General features: G+C 43.9%; 1 protein-coding gene across 7 annotated transcripts in view; it reads left to right on the top strand.

Moving 5' to 3' along the window:
* The window catches only part of KATNAL1 (katanin catalytic subunit A1 like 1), a 109662-nt gene that overhangs the window by 77647 nt on the left and 16158 nt on the right, over nucleotides 1-15857 (top strand). For all 7 annotated transcript variants that reach the window (XM_084842956.1, XM_084842950.1, XM_084842951.1 and 4 more), the window contains 2 exons: nucleotides 5443-5601; nucleotides 7851-7977. In XM_084842956.1, coding sequence (XP_084699082.1) covers nucleotides 5443-5601; nucleotides 7851-7977 — 286 coding nt within the window. The remainder of the gene's footprint in view (nucleotides 1-5442; nucleotides 5602-7850; nucleotides 7978-15857) is intronic.

Raw genomic sequence — 15857 nt, 5'->3', positions numbered from 1 at the left:
AAGCATTTTAACTAGCCATTCGTTGTGGAGCTGACATTTCTCAGAGAAAGAAGTAGCCAGGTGTTGAACAAATTCACTTTATGAAGCTGTTCAGCTCTGAAAAATAGGCCAGTTCCAACTGTGTGGAATGGAACAGAATGCAGATTAGCATCTAGATTCCTATATCAGTATGACTTTTAAGGGCCAAGACAGATGAGATACGGGCGTTCCAGAATTGGATTGCCCAGGGTGTGTGTTTTTTAAACTTGGAAGCATCCACAGGAGGTGAGATTTAAGGACAGGGCGTTGACCCTTCTTGCCTGTTGCAGTCCAGTTTGCCGTTTCCCCGCAGCTGCTTTTATGTTAAATTAAAACATTAGGAGACCAAGTCATGGGTCTCCCATATCTTGTCTGGTTTGCCCCCAAGGATCTGATTTATCAACTTTAGCATGTTAGCCACCATGCACCTTTGTGCAGGGGCCAATGTTTTGGAGTGCCTTCCTGGAGGAGGCCCACCTGGTGACTATGTTACCATCCAGAGAGCTGTAGTTATTGGGCAGTATAGAAATGTGATAAATAATTAATTAAGAAATTTACAAACATTTAGACATCAAGTTAAAACATTTTTATTTACTCAAACTCATATGTATATAACCTTTATATATGATTATATATGTACATAATCATAACTCTATGATAGTAATATTTCTGTTTTGTTGTATTGTAATCTGTGTAGTTATGTTGTATACTGCCCTGGAGTCTGATCTGATGAAGGGAGTAAAATAAATGTTTTACTGCAGGAGGTTTCAGAAGGGTAGCTGAGTTAATCTGTTGCAGCAAAAGTTAACAAGTAGTCTTGTGGCACTTTGAAGGTTAGCAAATATACCATGGCATAAGCAAATGTTTATATGTTCCTGGTTCTCAAGCTTAAGTTTTTGGAGTGGGCCGAGGAGGAGGCATCCTTGTGGTCTGTTAGGATTTTGTTTCCCTCCCCAGGAGTCTGTCCAGCAGAGCACTAGTTCTGAGTGTTTGTACCTGTTGTTGGACACAAGGAACAGGCCTGGCACCATCTTAAAATAACCTTCAGCAAATGGCAGTTTGATAAGGCTTCTGCATAGTGGTGATGTGGCTCAGCTGCAGGGAGGTGGGGGTTGGGGGCATGGCTGGGCCCACATGGCACACTTTAACTTGCTATTGCTGCCATCTGAATGATGCCTGCCCCATCGCTGGCATTCAGGGTGTGGGGCTGGCATTCTGATGGTGGTGCTGGTGAGTACCAAGTACCACACACCAATGCTGTGTGGGCTTGGAGCTTAGCTTGAAACCACCACAGACAGGCAGGCAGCCTACCCCCCAATTCATAAATAGTGGTGGGAAAAGTGCTGTGGGGGTGGAGGAAAGGGTTCCTTGGGCACTGCTGCAGGTTGCCAGAGTGTCCCAAAACCTGGAGCTAGGCCTAACCAGGAACAGATTGGGGATTCTGTTGGTGTATTGACCATTCTACTGTCCCAGAGTCTCCCTGCCTGACATAGCAGAGGTGATCTCGGATCTGGTGTTGGTTGTTCTGGTGGACCTCAACATCCATGCTAAGGCTACCTTATCTAGGGCAGCTGCAGACTTCATGGCCACATGACAACATGGGATGCCTCATTTTGTCATTGGCCCAACTTTTGGCATTTATACCTGAGTAGGAAGCTAGTGATCTGGTTGTGGGGGAGCTTTCTTTAACTCTGTTGTCATATTCAGATCATGTCCTCATAAGGTTCAGACTTATGGTGGCCTCTTCCCTCTGTAGGGGTGATAGACCTATTAAAATGGTTCAGCCCTGGAGGCTGATGGGATCTGAAGGACACAGGTAAGAACACATTATTGTGCCTACTCTATGTTGATAATGGCAGTGAAAAAATAATACTTTTCTGCCACCATTGTATCCTTGTGGTGCTGTCCAGCAAAGTTTTTCCAAATGGTTCAGGGCCAACTCAAGCTTGGTGGCAAGCTGTGACACATTCAGTAGACATTTTGAGGATAAATTTGCTCACATCTGTTGTGACTTAGATGCTACATTCTATAGCTTACTCAGTGGATGTGTCCATTTTTGATTGCAATTCAGAGTGTGAGTGCTGACATTTATAGTTGTATATGGCTTAGGACCCAGATACCTGGATCCCATGCTTGTACATGGAGGTCATTGTAGGTGCTTCTCCACAAGCTCCCACTCTCAGAAATGAATTGAGCAGTGACCAGAAGGAGAGAGCTTTCTCAGTGGTAGCATTTCCTCCCCAGAGAAGCCCACTTGACACCAAGATTGTTATCGGTGCCAGTCAAAGGCATTTTTTTTTGTTTCTCCAGGTTTTTAAATGTGTTTACTGTATTTGCTGCTGTGATGCATTTTTTTAATTTGGGGACTTAACTCTATTTCCTTTTTGTAAGCATTGCTGAAGAGCGGTATCTAAATTTTAGAAATATATATGTCTAAATCTATATTTGTGGGCCAGAGCTCACTTCATCACTGTGGCCAGCTATTGAACCATCTTACAGAAGGCAAGCCCATTTATCTTCTGTGACGTTTACCTTTGATTTTAGGAATTCTTCCATAACCTTAGAAGTACCATTTAAATACCAACTATGTAGAAAGAATATGAACACATCAGATTTCATTACTCATAAATGTACATTGGAGCCTGTGTTGGAAAAGTCCATAAATGATTATAGAGGTAGTAAGAGTTAATGGAAAATCTAGAGACAGTGAGTGCATGATGCCCAAAGAATTGGTGGAGAAAACAATTTTTTGAATAATTGCATTTTTGGTTGATTCATTTTTATAAGTCTTCCCGATGTCATTCTTTCAAAATATTTTTTTTCCCTAAGGAACAGACAGCATTTAATTTGCAATGTGGGTAGCTTTTAACTGGTTTTTTTTTATTGTGATGGTTTTTTATGTAAGATATTAATTCCATAAAGTTCACCGTAATGTGCAATACTAATTGGATTACCCTGAACATACAGTCTTTCTTCAGAAAGATCTGGTTAGCATGTAATCCAATCTTACATTTGCAGGGGGATGAAAGATACGCAGTAACAGCAGAATGCTTGATGAGACAGAATGGTGGCAAGCATGTCCTTACATTGTTGCTGTGTTTGTTTGAAGGAATATAATGCTCCATAGTAGGACTTCAGTCTTTACCAAGATGGCCAAACTCTGGTTCATCATGAGTAGGGATGGGCGGATCACTTACACCATTCTGGGGGGGGGGGTCCGCGTGGGGGGGGTGATTCGTCCCTCCCCCCGGAATCCATCCAGGCTGGCTCTACTCAGCGGTGATCCTGCAGAGCTGGCCGCTATGCCATTTGCATCCCTGTTTTTTCACACAATAGCCTACGCAAATATCTACGTAAATATAATTTGCGTAGCCTATTGTGTGAAAACAGGGACGCAAATGGCGTAGTGGGAGCCATTTGCATCTGGACTTAGCACAGCAATATGGCATGGCAATGGCGGCCGGCCATATTGCCAGCGCTGCGGAGCCGAAGGCCGGCTCCGTAGCATCACCACATGGAGGAGCCAGCCTGGACAGATTCTGGAGGGGCACGGAGGTGAGTGCTCTGTTCCGTCACGGACCCCAGTGGGGCTGGATTCTTGGAATCTGGCCTCACTGGGGTCTGTGGTGGAATTCTCTGACATCCCTAATCATGAGTTACATGTGGCTCTTTAACAGGTCCAAGTGTCCATTGTCACCTGTTCAACAGTGTAGATGAGAGAAGAATGAACAGAAATGTATGTGAATGAGGTTGTCCTTCTTCCCAACTTCCTAATATCTTTCCAGCATTCCACACAGCTGTTGGGCCTTGGGGTGGGACCGGGGGGGGGGGGAGCCAGCCACTGTAGCAGATGAAGGTGAAAGCTGTAGCTTGCAAGGCTAGAGTAGGAAACCTGAAGGGTCATGGGGCAGGCTTAAGTAGGGCAGAGTTAGGGCTCCAGGCTGACTTGTGGGGAGAAGAAGTGAAGGTGGGTTAGGTTCTTACAATAGGATAGAGGTGCAAATCTGTCCCCCTGAGGGCCCTAATCTGGCACTCCAGGGTTGCCAAGGAGGCCCTGGCCTATCCCTTTCCCTTCATCCACCAATTTTATGGTGGTTTCCCAGCTTTTGTGCTGTTTCCCCCCCCCCCATTCTAAAAGGTTAAAATGCCTCTCCTAAGGCTTGCTTACTGACAGTAAGAGCTTTAAGCTAAAATATGCTGGGGTGTGTATGTGTGGAATTGTGGCCCTGCCCCTTTTGTCTTTGGCCACAGCCACCATTGGAATGCAGCCCTGAGAACTTCTCAGCTATGGAATTCGGCCCTCACACTGAAAGAGGTTCTGCACCCCTGGAATAAGAGAATGTGGTGGTAGGTGAGGAAGCCACTTGTTGAGTAGCTCTTGGAAACAGGATTAAAAAAAAGAAGAAGCTTTCAGGATTTGGTTATTCTAGGTCCATATCTTCAGAGGTGAACAAGCTGTAATACCTGCCTCCTCAATAGATTGATACTTGACATCTCAGATTATTTTAATTGATGTTTTTATTGTTAGGCCATATATGTTGCAAGTAGCTCCGTCCTTGAAGAAAAAGTTCTGTGAAATTCAGAATCTTGCTATCCTGCCAAAACAAATGATCCTTCCCACCACCCCAAAGATCACTTGAAATGCTTTGAAAAAGTACAAAAATCTCTTTTGTACTTTTTAACATGTCAGAAATATTCTTTTATACCTTCATTACATACTAAAATGTGATTTGCATGATCATTAGGTGTGTAGTAGCTGTCGGAAAAGTAACTGAAAATAATGCATGGGCATTTGTTTCCATGCATAGGATTCACAGAAGAAACACTGTTTCCCCCAGCATTTGCCAGTGGTTAAATTCTGCACATAGTGGGGGGTACGTGTGAGCTACTGGTCAGGGTCCAAGAGTGAGAACATGCTAGTTTATCACTCAACTGACACCACATGGTTATTTGTGGAGGCTCTTAATTCCTAAAGCACGAAAGGGCTTTGCACTGTGGAAGGCTCACCTCAATCTGAATTGTTTGTAGCAGGCCAGTCATGGCAACAATCATCCATTTATTTTAATGCAAGAAGTTTCTTCTTAAAGTGACAAATTAACTTTAATTAAATGGTGGTGGTGGTGGAATGCAAAAACTAGGGTGCTGCTATTCAGACTGTTTCTACAATGGTAAGTATAGAAGAGCTGAACTAGAAGTAGTAGTCACTCTCTTTACTTGACCTTTCAGGTGTCTAGTATTAGTTTGCTTTGTCTTAGTGAAATTGATGAAGGCCTTTATGAAACAAAACCCACATAGACTAACACATGTAGTACCATTGGCCTAGACTATGCTTAGAGCAATTCATTGAATTTCCTTACACTGTGCTGTTACACACTTGTACCAGGCCTGTTTTGTGTTTATTCTGTTGTCTGCATTTAATTTCAGGGAGTGCTGATGGTTGGCCCTCCTGGGACTGGTAAAACCATGCTAGCAAAGGCTGTTGCTACAGAATGCGGAACAACCTTCTTCAACGTATCTTCCTCCACTCTGACATCGAAGTACCGAGGCGAGTCAGAAAAGTTAGTCCGCTTGTTGTTTGAAATGGTATGTATTATGGATGTTCAAGTATCCCAGTCTTATTATGCAGCAGACATCTGAGCTTTTCTAGCACAATTGTCTGAGGGCAACTGACTCATTCAGTGAAAAGCATAAATAGCTTTAGAGTTTTTATGATTGGCTTTTCTGTTTCTGGTCCTGGGTTGAGGCTTCCCAGCAACATTACCATCTAAAGAGTGCCACTGGACCGTTCAATCCAGCATCTAAAATCACCTAACTGCAGCACAGATGGCCAGCTATGTTGTACCTAACAATAGCTTTGTTCTCCACAGTGCCTGTAATAATCACAGAATTTAAGAACTCGTGGTACCTGTGTTCAAAATGACTGGTTTCTGGGCATGACCAGTTAATCTTTTTGGGAATTTAAGATGTGGCTTTTTTTGGATGTTCTTTCTCTCACTGCTTTCTTGAATGTTTTACTTTTCTCAGAATCAAGGCCTGATATTTCTTAACCCTTCAATCTTCTGTGTTTTGTTTTTTCCAAATCCTCTTCTTTCAATTTTATCTTTTCCATTTCCCCCCTTCATTTTCTGTAGCACTTATGATGTGTAGAGTGCTTTATAGCCCTTATAAACTCATCTTCACAGAAGTCCTGTAAGGTAGGATGCTTTAGCACCCATTTTACAGAGGGGGACTGATTTGAGAGAGTGTGTGATTATATATCCATAGGCTCCATAATACTGGCAGCCCCTTCTCTCTTTCTCTCACCCTAGAGAGGGGACAGCACTGTTGCTTCTATCTGCTGTTTCTTAAGGACAATGGCACAAATGTGTCAGAAGTCCTACCACATTGTACTGATAACAGGGTTTGCAACATTTTAAGAATGGCTGTAACCATAGATAATATTTGCATTGCAGACACAAAAATAGAGCTACGTCCGTCATGTTTTATAAAACACCAAAATAATTTTATCAAGCAAGAGACCTGTAAAAATGCATGACTGTGGAATGTTTTTTGTATGCCTTCTACTGTGTCTGTGTCCACTTTCCCTCTCTCACACACTCCTTGCATACTACTTTCATACACAGCATACACACACATCTAACAGTTGACCAGTACTGCAGCAGTGCTCTGCTGAAAGCCTTTCTGCCAACAGCACACAGCTCTGTCTCCTGTGTGCTGACAGCCTTTTTAAACGGTTGAGCACTTGCAGTGTTAATAGACATTCCATAACATCTTAGCAGCTGAATCAATGGCTAGGGAGCACTCACTTCAATCTACTAAAGCCAGAGCGCTCTCAGCCAATTGCTACAAAGATTTCAAAAACTGCTTGCGTGAGTTTACCTCAGCCTCCCCCCATTTTTGTTGATTCTGATCTGATTTGAGGGATAAATGGACAAAACACTTTTTTCTGTATATGTATGTGCTTTGTACTTTAATATATCATTTGTATTTCTGTAATCACAGTGTCAGGAGTGCCCTTGCTGCCTTCTGAAATCCTCAAGTAGCCAGAATCAACACACAGCGATAGGGCTCTTTTTCAAGGCTTTATTTCCATTCAGCCTAATGACACTTACAGATGCTGATTGCATGAGCCTAATGAGGGAAACTTAGAAGAGCTGCCTCCTAGAGGTTTCTAGCCTTAGTGAATCAGTTGATCTCCGTTTGGAGGGTAAAGGTGAGAAACCTCTGAAGTTAAGGGCTAGAAGGCAAAAGTCCAGACCTTTCGCATGGGGCATTGGGGTGCAGCTGTTGATGTCGCGCCAAGCGGGCTGAGCGCCTCCTCTCGGCACCCTCTATCTCCCGCTTGTCCCTTTGCCGGTGCCTAGCGTCCCGAAGCTCCAGTTGTCCCTCCCCCTGCCTGCCAGGGTCACTACCACTCTCCTGAATGTGAGCAGGGAGGGACTCTCCCTCCGGCGGCGCCTCTGAACAGCGCACAGGTTCCTCTCCCACGGTTTCTATCTCTTCCTCAGAATCAGAACTGCTTTGGGGCTCTATGGGCTCCGATCCAACCCTGACACACAGTAAGTTCCCCAAAAGATTATCCCCAACTGGCTTTGATTTAGCAATAGATATAAAGATGATGCTTCTAAAGGGATTTTCATAAGGTAAGTTTGACAGCAGATTTTGTCTTTGTTTGGGGGTTGAACTCGATGGTTTTATAGGCCCCTTCCAACCCTACTATTCCATGATTCTACTGTTCTGTGAAACACGGATGTAACATTGTGGGACCTTGCATGCAATGGAATCTCTTGAATGCTTCTGTTAGTACAAGTTGCTGTTGTCTTTGTTTCAAGGCCAGATTTTATGCACCTACAACCATTTTTATTGACGAAATAGACTCCATCTGTAGCCGCAGAGGCACCTCCGACGAACATGAGGCAAGCCGCCGAGTCAAGTCTGAGCTGCTTGTTCAGATGGATGGTAATTGGTGTTTGATATCTGCTTTGGAGTTTCCCTTTCCATTTTGTAAATCTGTTCGTAGACTAGCTTTGGAGAATGAGTGCAGGCAGTTGAAAAACAGCATCTTTAAGGAGATGTCCTCAAATGTTAATGTTTTGAGATATCCAACTGTGTTAAAAAACATAAACATGTTCTGGGCATGGTCAGAGGGCATGGATGCAGCCACCTTGCTGAAGCTAAAGGTGGGTCTGGTCAATGCCTGTCTGGGAGACTGCCTTGGTACCTTATATACCCTTATGTTGAGTTCTGTTGTGGACGAAAGGTATGCTATAAATGTAGTAGAATAATAAAAATTGAAGAGCCTGACATTTTCACTGAAATTTTATGCTCATTTTTCATTTAAAAGGCTGGTTGAAATGCATTTTCCTAGTTAAGAGCCAAACAAGCCCTGTATTATTATTTTTTATTACATTTCTATCCTGCCCAATAGCTGAAGCTCTCTGGGCAGTTCACAAAAATTAAAACCACAAATGTATTTGTTGTTGTTTATTCGTTCAATTGCTTCCAACTCTTCATGACTTCATGGACCAGCCCACGCCAGAGCTTCCTGTCGGCCGTCGCCACCCCCAGCTCCCCCAAGGTCGAGTCCATCACCTCCAGAATATTATCCATCCATCTTGCCCTTGGTCGGCCAAGTTTTGCCTTTACTTCAGTTTTGCCTTTAATATCATTCCCTCACGTGAGCAGTCTGGCTTTATTTCCTAGAGTATGGACTGGTTTGATCTTCTTGCAGTCCAAGGCACTCTCAGCATTTTCCTCCAACACCATAGTTCAAAAGCATCTATCTTCCTTTGCTCAGATTTCCTTATGGTCCAGCTCTCGCAGCCATAGGTTACTACGGGGAATACCACTGCTTTAACTATGCGGACCTTTGTTGTCAGTGTGATGTCTCTGCTCTTCACTATTTTATCAAGATTTGTCATTGCTGTCCTCCCAAGAAGTAAACGTCTTCTGATTTCCTGGCTGCAGTCAGCGTCTGCAGTAATCTTTGTGCCTAGAAAGACAAAGTCTGTCACTGCCTCCACGTTTTCTCCCTCTATTTGCCAGTTATCCATCAAGCTGGTTGCCATAATCTTGGGTTTTTTTGAGGTTGAACTGCAACCCAGCTTTTGCACTTCCTTCTTTCACCTTCATCATGAGGTTCCTCAGCTCCTCCTCGCTTTCAGCCATCAAAGTGGTATCATCTGCATATCGGAGATCGTTAATGTTTCTTCTAGTGATTTTAACTCTAGCCTTGGATTCATCAAGCCCAGCACATCGCATGTGTTCTACGTACAGGTTGAATAGGTAGGGTGAGAGTATACAACCCTGCCATACCCCTTTCCCAATCTTAAACCAGTCCGTTGTTCCATGGTCTGTTCTTACTGTTGCTAATTGGTCGTTATACAGATTCCTCAGGAGGCAGACGACTTGGTATCCCCATACCACCAAGAACTTGCCACAATTTGTTATGATCCACACAGTCAAAGGCTTTAGAATAGTCAATAAAACAGAAATAGATGTTTTTCTGAAACACCCTGGCTTTCTCCATTATCCAGCAGATATTGGCAATTTGGTCTCTAGTTCCTCTGCCTTTTCTAAACCCAGCTTGTACATCAGGCAATTCTTGTTCCATGAATTGCTGGAGTCTACCTTGCAAGATCTTGAGCATTACCTAACTGGCATGTGAAATAAGTGCCACTGTTCCATAGTTTGAACAGTCTTTGGTGTTTTCCTTTTTTGGTATGGGGATATAAGTTGATTTTTTCCAATCTGTTGGCCATTCTTGTGTTTTCGAAATTTGCTGGCATATGGCATGCATCACCTTGACAGCATCATCTTGCAAGATTTTAAACAGTTCAGCTGGGATACTGTCGTCTCCTGCTGCCTTGTTACTAGCAATGCTTCTTAAGGCCCATTCAACCTCACTCTTCAGGATGTCTGGCTCTAGCTCATTGACCACACCGTCAAATCTATCCCCGATATTATTATCCTTCCTATACATATTTTCCGTATATTCTTGCCACCTTTCCTCGATCTCTTCTGCTTCTGTTAGGTCCTTGCCATCTTTGTTTTTGATCCTACCCATTTTTGCCTGGAATTTACCTCTGATGTTTCTAATTTTCTGGAAGAGGTCTCTTGTCCTTCCTATTCTATTATCTTCTTCCACTTCCGCGCATTGCTTGTTTAAAAATAATTCCTTATCTCTTCTGGCTAACCTCTGGAATTTTGCATTTAATTAGGCATATCTCCCGCTATCACTGTTGCCTTTTGCTTTCCTTCTTTCTTGGGTTACTTCTGGTGTCTCAGCAGACAGCCATCTTGCCTTGTTTTTCTTTTTCTTTGGGACGTTTTTTGTTGCCGCCTCCTGAACAACGTTGCAAACTTCTGTCCATAGTTCTTCCGGGACCCTATCTACTAAATCTAGTCCCTTAAATCTATTCTTCACCTCCACTGCATCTTCATTAGGAATATTAGCGAGCTCATATCTAACTGATCTGTTGGTCTTCCCTATTCTCTTGAGTCTGATTCTAAATTGTGCAATAAGAAGTTCGTGATCTGAACTACAATCAGCTCCAGGTCTTGTTTTTACCAACTGCATAGATGTCCACCACCTTTGGCTACAAAGGATGTAGTCAATCTGATTTCAGTGTCAACCATCTGGTGAAGTCCATGTATAAAGTCATCTCTTAGGTTGTTGGAAGAGAGTGTTTGTTATGGACAGTGAGTTGTCTTGGCAAAATTCTATCAGCCTATGTCCCGCTTCATTTTGTTCTCCCAGACCATGCTTGCCTGTGATTCCAGGTGTCGTTTGACTACCCACCTTAGCATTCCAGTCTCCTGTAATGAAAATAACATCTTTTTTTGGTGTATTATCCAGTAGGTGCTGCAGATCCTCATAGAACAGATCTACTTCTGCTTCTTCAGCATCTGTGGTTGCGTATATTTGGATCACTGTGATGTTAAATGGCTTACCCTGAATTCGAATTGAGATCATTCAATCGCTTTTTGGATTGTATCTAAGCACTGCTTTAGCCACTTTATTATTAATTATGAAGGCTACTCCATTTCTTCTGTGGTCCTCTTGTCCACAGTAGTAGATCTGGTGGTCATCTGATGTGAAGTGGCCCATTCCAGTCCATTTCAGTTCACTGACACCCAAAATGTCTATATTTAATCTTGACATCTCCCCAGTAACCACATCCAATTTGCCCTGGCTCATAGATCTTACATTCCAGGTTCCTATGGTGTGTTGATCTTGAGAACATTGGATTCGTCGTTCACCACCAGCATCGTCGGCTGCTAGCCGTCCTTTCGGCTTTGAGCTAGCTACGTCATCACATCTGGGGCTAGTTGAACTTATCCTCTGTTCCTCCCCAGTAGCATTTTGACCATCTTCCAACCTGGGAGTCCCATCTTCCAATGGTATACCGACATATCTCTGGTTGTACTGATCCATTTAGTTTTCATGGCAAGAATACTGGGGTGAGTTGCCATTACCTTCCCCAGGGATCATATTTAGTCTGACCTCTCTGCCATGACCTTCCCGTCTTGGGTGTCCTTTCACGGTTTAGCTCATGGCGTCATTGAGGTGCTCAAGCTCCAGCACCACGACAAAGTATAAAAGCTTAAAACTACAGTATAAAATACAACCAGAATTAAACCTAGAAGCAATGCAGAGATTTAAAATAAAGTAACAGATTTAAAACAACAAAGCTAAAAGACTAGGATACTAAAATGCTGGGGGGGGGGGGAGGTGCCGGCAGGAGCTCAACATAGATGCCAGGCAAACCTCACTAGGGAGCTCATTTTACAGCTGGGGTGCCACAACAGAAAAGGCCCTCTTCCTGGTAGCCCCCACTTCACTTCCTTTGGCAGAGGCTCCCAGAGAAGGACCCCTGAAGATGATCTTAGGAGATGATCCTTCAGATAACCTGGCACCAAGCTGTTTAGGGCTCTGAATGCTAATACCAGCACTTTGAATCAGGCCCGGACATGGATTGCCAGCCAGTGCCACTGGAAAAGTACTGGTATGATACGATCACATTGGCCAGTCCCCATTAACAATCTCGCTGCCCTGTTTTGAACCAGCTAAAGTTTCTGGATTGTTTTCAAAGGCAGCCATACGTATAACGCATTGCAGTAGTCCAGATGAGAGGTTATCAGAGCATGGATTACAGTAGCTAGGCTATCTGTGTCTGGATAAGGGTGTAGTTAATATATCAGCCTAAGCTGATAAAAGGTGCTCTGTGCCACTGAATCCACTGGTGTCTCAAGTGACAGTTCTGGGTCCAAGAGTACCCTCAAACTATGGACCTGATCCTGTAGGGGGAGTGCAACCCCCTCCAGAAAGATTTATGTAAAAGATTTATATAAACCCTTTGATGCTTCCAGGACAGTTTACAAAAACAAGATCAAATATAAACATCAGAAAAATAGATCACAATGGAAATGAAGTGGTAGATCTATGATGAGGATCTCCTGAGAAGTTCTTTGCTTTGTTTTGTAACTAACACCCCTATTGGAGATCAGGGAAGACGTATGAGGGGATGGTAGGGTGTTAATCATTTTCTCCCTGTGTGCCATTTCCCAAATCTAAATCCCACCCACCCAAAAACTGCTATTAGCCTAGTAGGGGAAACTATATGAGTACTTGTAAAGCAGTGTGCATTGGGAAAATGTCCCAGGGAGAAGGGTTAAAACCACCTGGTGGCCATAATTGGAATAGGGAGTCCTATTCTGGGATTATGGCCATACTGCTCTATTTTTAAAAAGTCTCTGGTGATCCCTTCACAGATGTCCTGTTGTCACGTGGAGTTGTAACCTACTTTAAGAAATGTTAGAACTCTTAAGGTGCAGTCCTAACTGGGCGATGTAGGATTTTTTTTCTGTCTAAATGTGCATAGGATTGTGCCTTTAGTGTGTGTTTGAAGCCAGACTTGGCACTCACAAGTCAACCTTTGATTTGTGATTGGATGTCCTGTGATACTTCACTACCACCTCACAACACATGCTTGTTCCAAAATTCTATCCGCTGGATGGGTATAATAACAGACAAAACTACTCTTTGCCTCCTTTCCTTCTAATCCCTGATCCCTGCCCCAGGCATTACAGCTTTAACACAGGAGTGCAGAACCTCAGGCCTGGGAGCCAAATCTGGCATGCCCGGGGCCCCAGTCTGGTCCTCTGGGCTTCCCCAGAGGGCCATGCTCCCTTCCCCTGGTCCCACCTCCTTTCCCCCAACCACCTATTCTTTGGTGGCTTCCTGACTTTTGTACAGTTTGTCCCCATTCTAAAAGGTTGAAATGCCTTTCCTAAGGCTTAGCGACTGACAGTAAGAGCTTTAAGCTAAAAGAGGCTAGTATTTTTGGCCTTTGGTCCCGCCCACTACTCGAATGTTGCACCTGAGAGCTTCTCTGAAATGGGCTGAAAGAGGTTCAACAACCCTGCTTTTTAACAAGAACAATGACAAATAAGACATAGGAAGCTACGTTTGGCTGAATCAGTCTATTTCTAGTCCCTGTTGCTTTCACTTGTGCTCATTCAAAAGTCTGTTTTCTTCCATTTCTGCATGAATCTGCAATTTAAAAAAATCTGCATGAAAAATCATACTCAAATAAATGTTTTGAACATATTTTCAGCCACAATATACATTTATAAACATATTTTATCTTAAACTATGCCTTATAAAATGCATTTTGATATGTCATATAAGCTGAAAACTGCATTACAAAATTCAGAGGAGTATGAAATCCAGTAGATAACTACGTTCTGGTTGACACATTAGTCCGGGAGGTCAGTTCACATTAGAATTCACAAGGATAAAATTCCTTGTGCATCCCTGTTGGAAACTAGAGAAAAGCCACAGGGTTCTTCTTTGTGTTTTGGATTCTCACACATACAGTTGGTAATGAGGAAGGTGCCAGAGCTTTGGCAGCAGAAAAGACACTAGAACTCCCTCTTCCCTTCCCCTCCCAACTTGGCAGTTCTGTACTGCGCATGCTCCAAAGGATGCGTGCATGTGTGAATTCCTTCCTCTGTTGATCTCCCCTGGTCACCCTGGAAGGTGGCATTTCTTGTTCTGAGACATGCTTGTGAGACTCCAGAGGAACACCAGTGGCTTCTCTGTGTAAAATAAATACTCCATGACTGGGTCTTCTTTCCACTTCCTAGATAATTTGCAATAGGTGGTGTCCTTATTCTTCCCTGTTCCCTCTTCCCCAAAGTCTGCTGCTGTGGGAAACTAAGATTCTTCTTCATGGTCTCTGTGACTCGCACATATGTGCATGCGCAGAACAGTCGTTTGGTACGTTCTAGAGCTAAGCAGAGGTTTAGGCGGGAGCCCCACCCACCTCCACTGCTCATGCTCCGGGTGTGGCTCCCACCTGCCTCTCAGTTCCTTTTTGTCTGCTGCAGCAACTAGCAGCATTTAGAACATTCTCTTGCCTTACAGCAAAAAAAAAACACAACCCTCTAAAAATCCCACTGTCCCCTCCTGGGGTGCTGAACAGAGTTCTTTTCTCGCTTCCTTTTTCTTTCCTGTCTTTTCTTTCTTTTTCTTCACTGCCCGTTTGAGGTGCATGGCCTCCAAGGCCTTCTTCAAAAATTGTACCCGCTGTGGAAGGAAGATACTGTTGACCGACAGACACTCCAGCTGCCTTCTCTTCCTCGCAGGGTTACACAGGGTGGACTCCTGTACCCACTGCCAGGCCTTTCTGAAGCAGGCCAGGAGAAACAGAAAGATCACCTCCGTGCCCTATTGTGGGAACGAGCCTGCAAGTCAGCAGATACGGCTGCATTTGGACCAGCCTCTGCATACTGCTTCAGCTTCTGTTTGCAAGAAACTAGCTCCAGCTCTTTCTCAGCGTCTTTCAGTGCATAACATAATGGAAAGCACTTCAGGGCAACTGTCCCCAGTATCGGGAGTACCAGCTCTTGCAGTACCTACAGCTGTGGCCATCCCCTTGGACCAACAGCTCGAAACCGGCCTTTCAGTACTGATGGCTGAGACCAAACAGGTCAAGCAGACCAAGTTCTGAAACAAATGCTCTGCTAACCTCCGGGCTCTGGGACTGAAAATAAACAAAGTAAAGAGGATGGCCTGTACAATAGAGGCCAGCATCGAACCTGAGGCTACGTTGGCTCCAAATCAGTTACCCTCAGTACAGACAGCGCCTCAAACTTTCATGAGATTGCTGCTACCAATCCTAGAGAAATGACAATTCCCACGGGACCGTAACTCCCCGGATGGCATGCAGTGCCTGGGTTCGCTATCAGAAGGTGAATCCAGGGAACACTTCTTGCCATAGTATCCATATCCTGAGACTATTCTCTAAGGAAGTATGGATCCCTTTGATACCAACAGACCTCACTGGCTTCCTTGGCCTCTTCGGGAAGTTTTCTTCATCATCACTACGATATGCTGTGGGAGACCCATAGATGCATCTATAGGTCTCCCTTTCATTATGATGATGATCGTTCCCTGCTAAGACGACATCATTATAGAGATAGGGTCTATGTGCATTACCATCCCTATCTTCACCATTCTTGTTTCTCTCACTGTCTAGAATGATTTAAGGCAACTTCAAGTTATGCAACACCTTCTCACACAGTATCTAAACTGCCTGATGCCCAGTTATTAGAACCTACCATGGTACGAAGCTTTACGAGTGTGTCAGTCACTCTCTACCCTCCTCTTCCAGCCAATTTTTTTCAGGATGTAATCCTGAAAAAAGTCCCGGAGCCACTGGCCACTACGCAGTCACCGCTGGCTGTACAAATTACTCAGCCACTGCTGACCCCTAATATACAAACATTGACTAATGACCCTTCTTCAGGCACAGGATTACTTGCTCAGTCTC

The sequence above is a fragment of the Heloderma suspectum genome, chromosome 3 (assembly GCF_057233095.1).
Source record: "Heloderma suspectum isolate Gila_16-S chromosome 3, 16-S_ref, whole genome shotgun sequence".
Lineage (NCBI taxonomy): Eukaryota > Metazoa > Chordata > Lepidosauria > Squamata > Helodermatidae > Heloderma > Heloderma suspectum.
The sequence above is the reverse complement of the archived record's forward strand: the minus strand, read 5'-3'. Positions and strand labels throughout refer to the sequence as shown.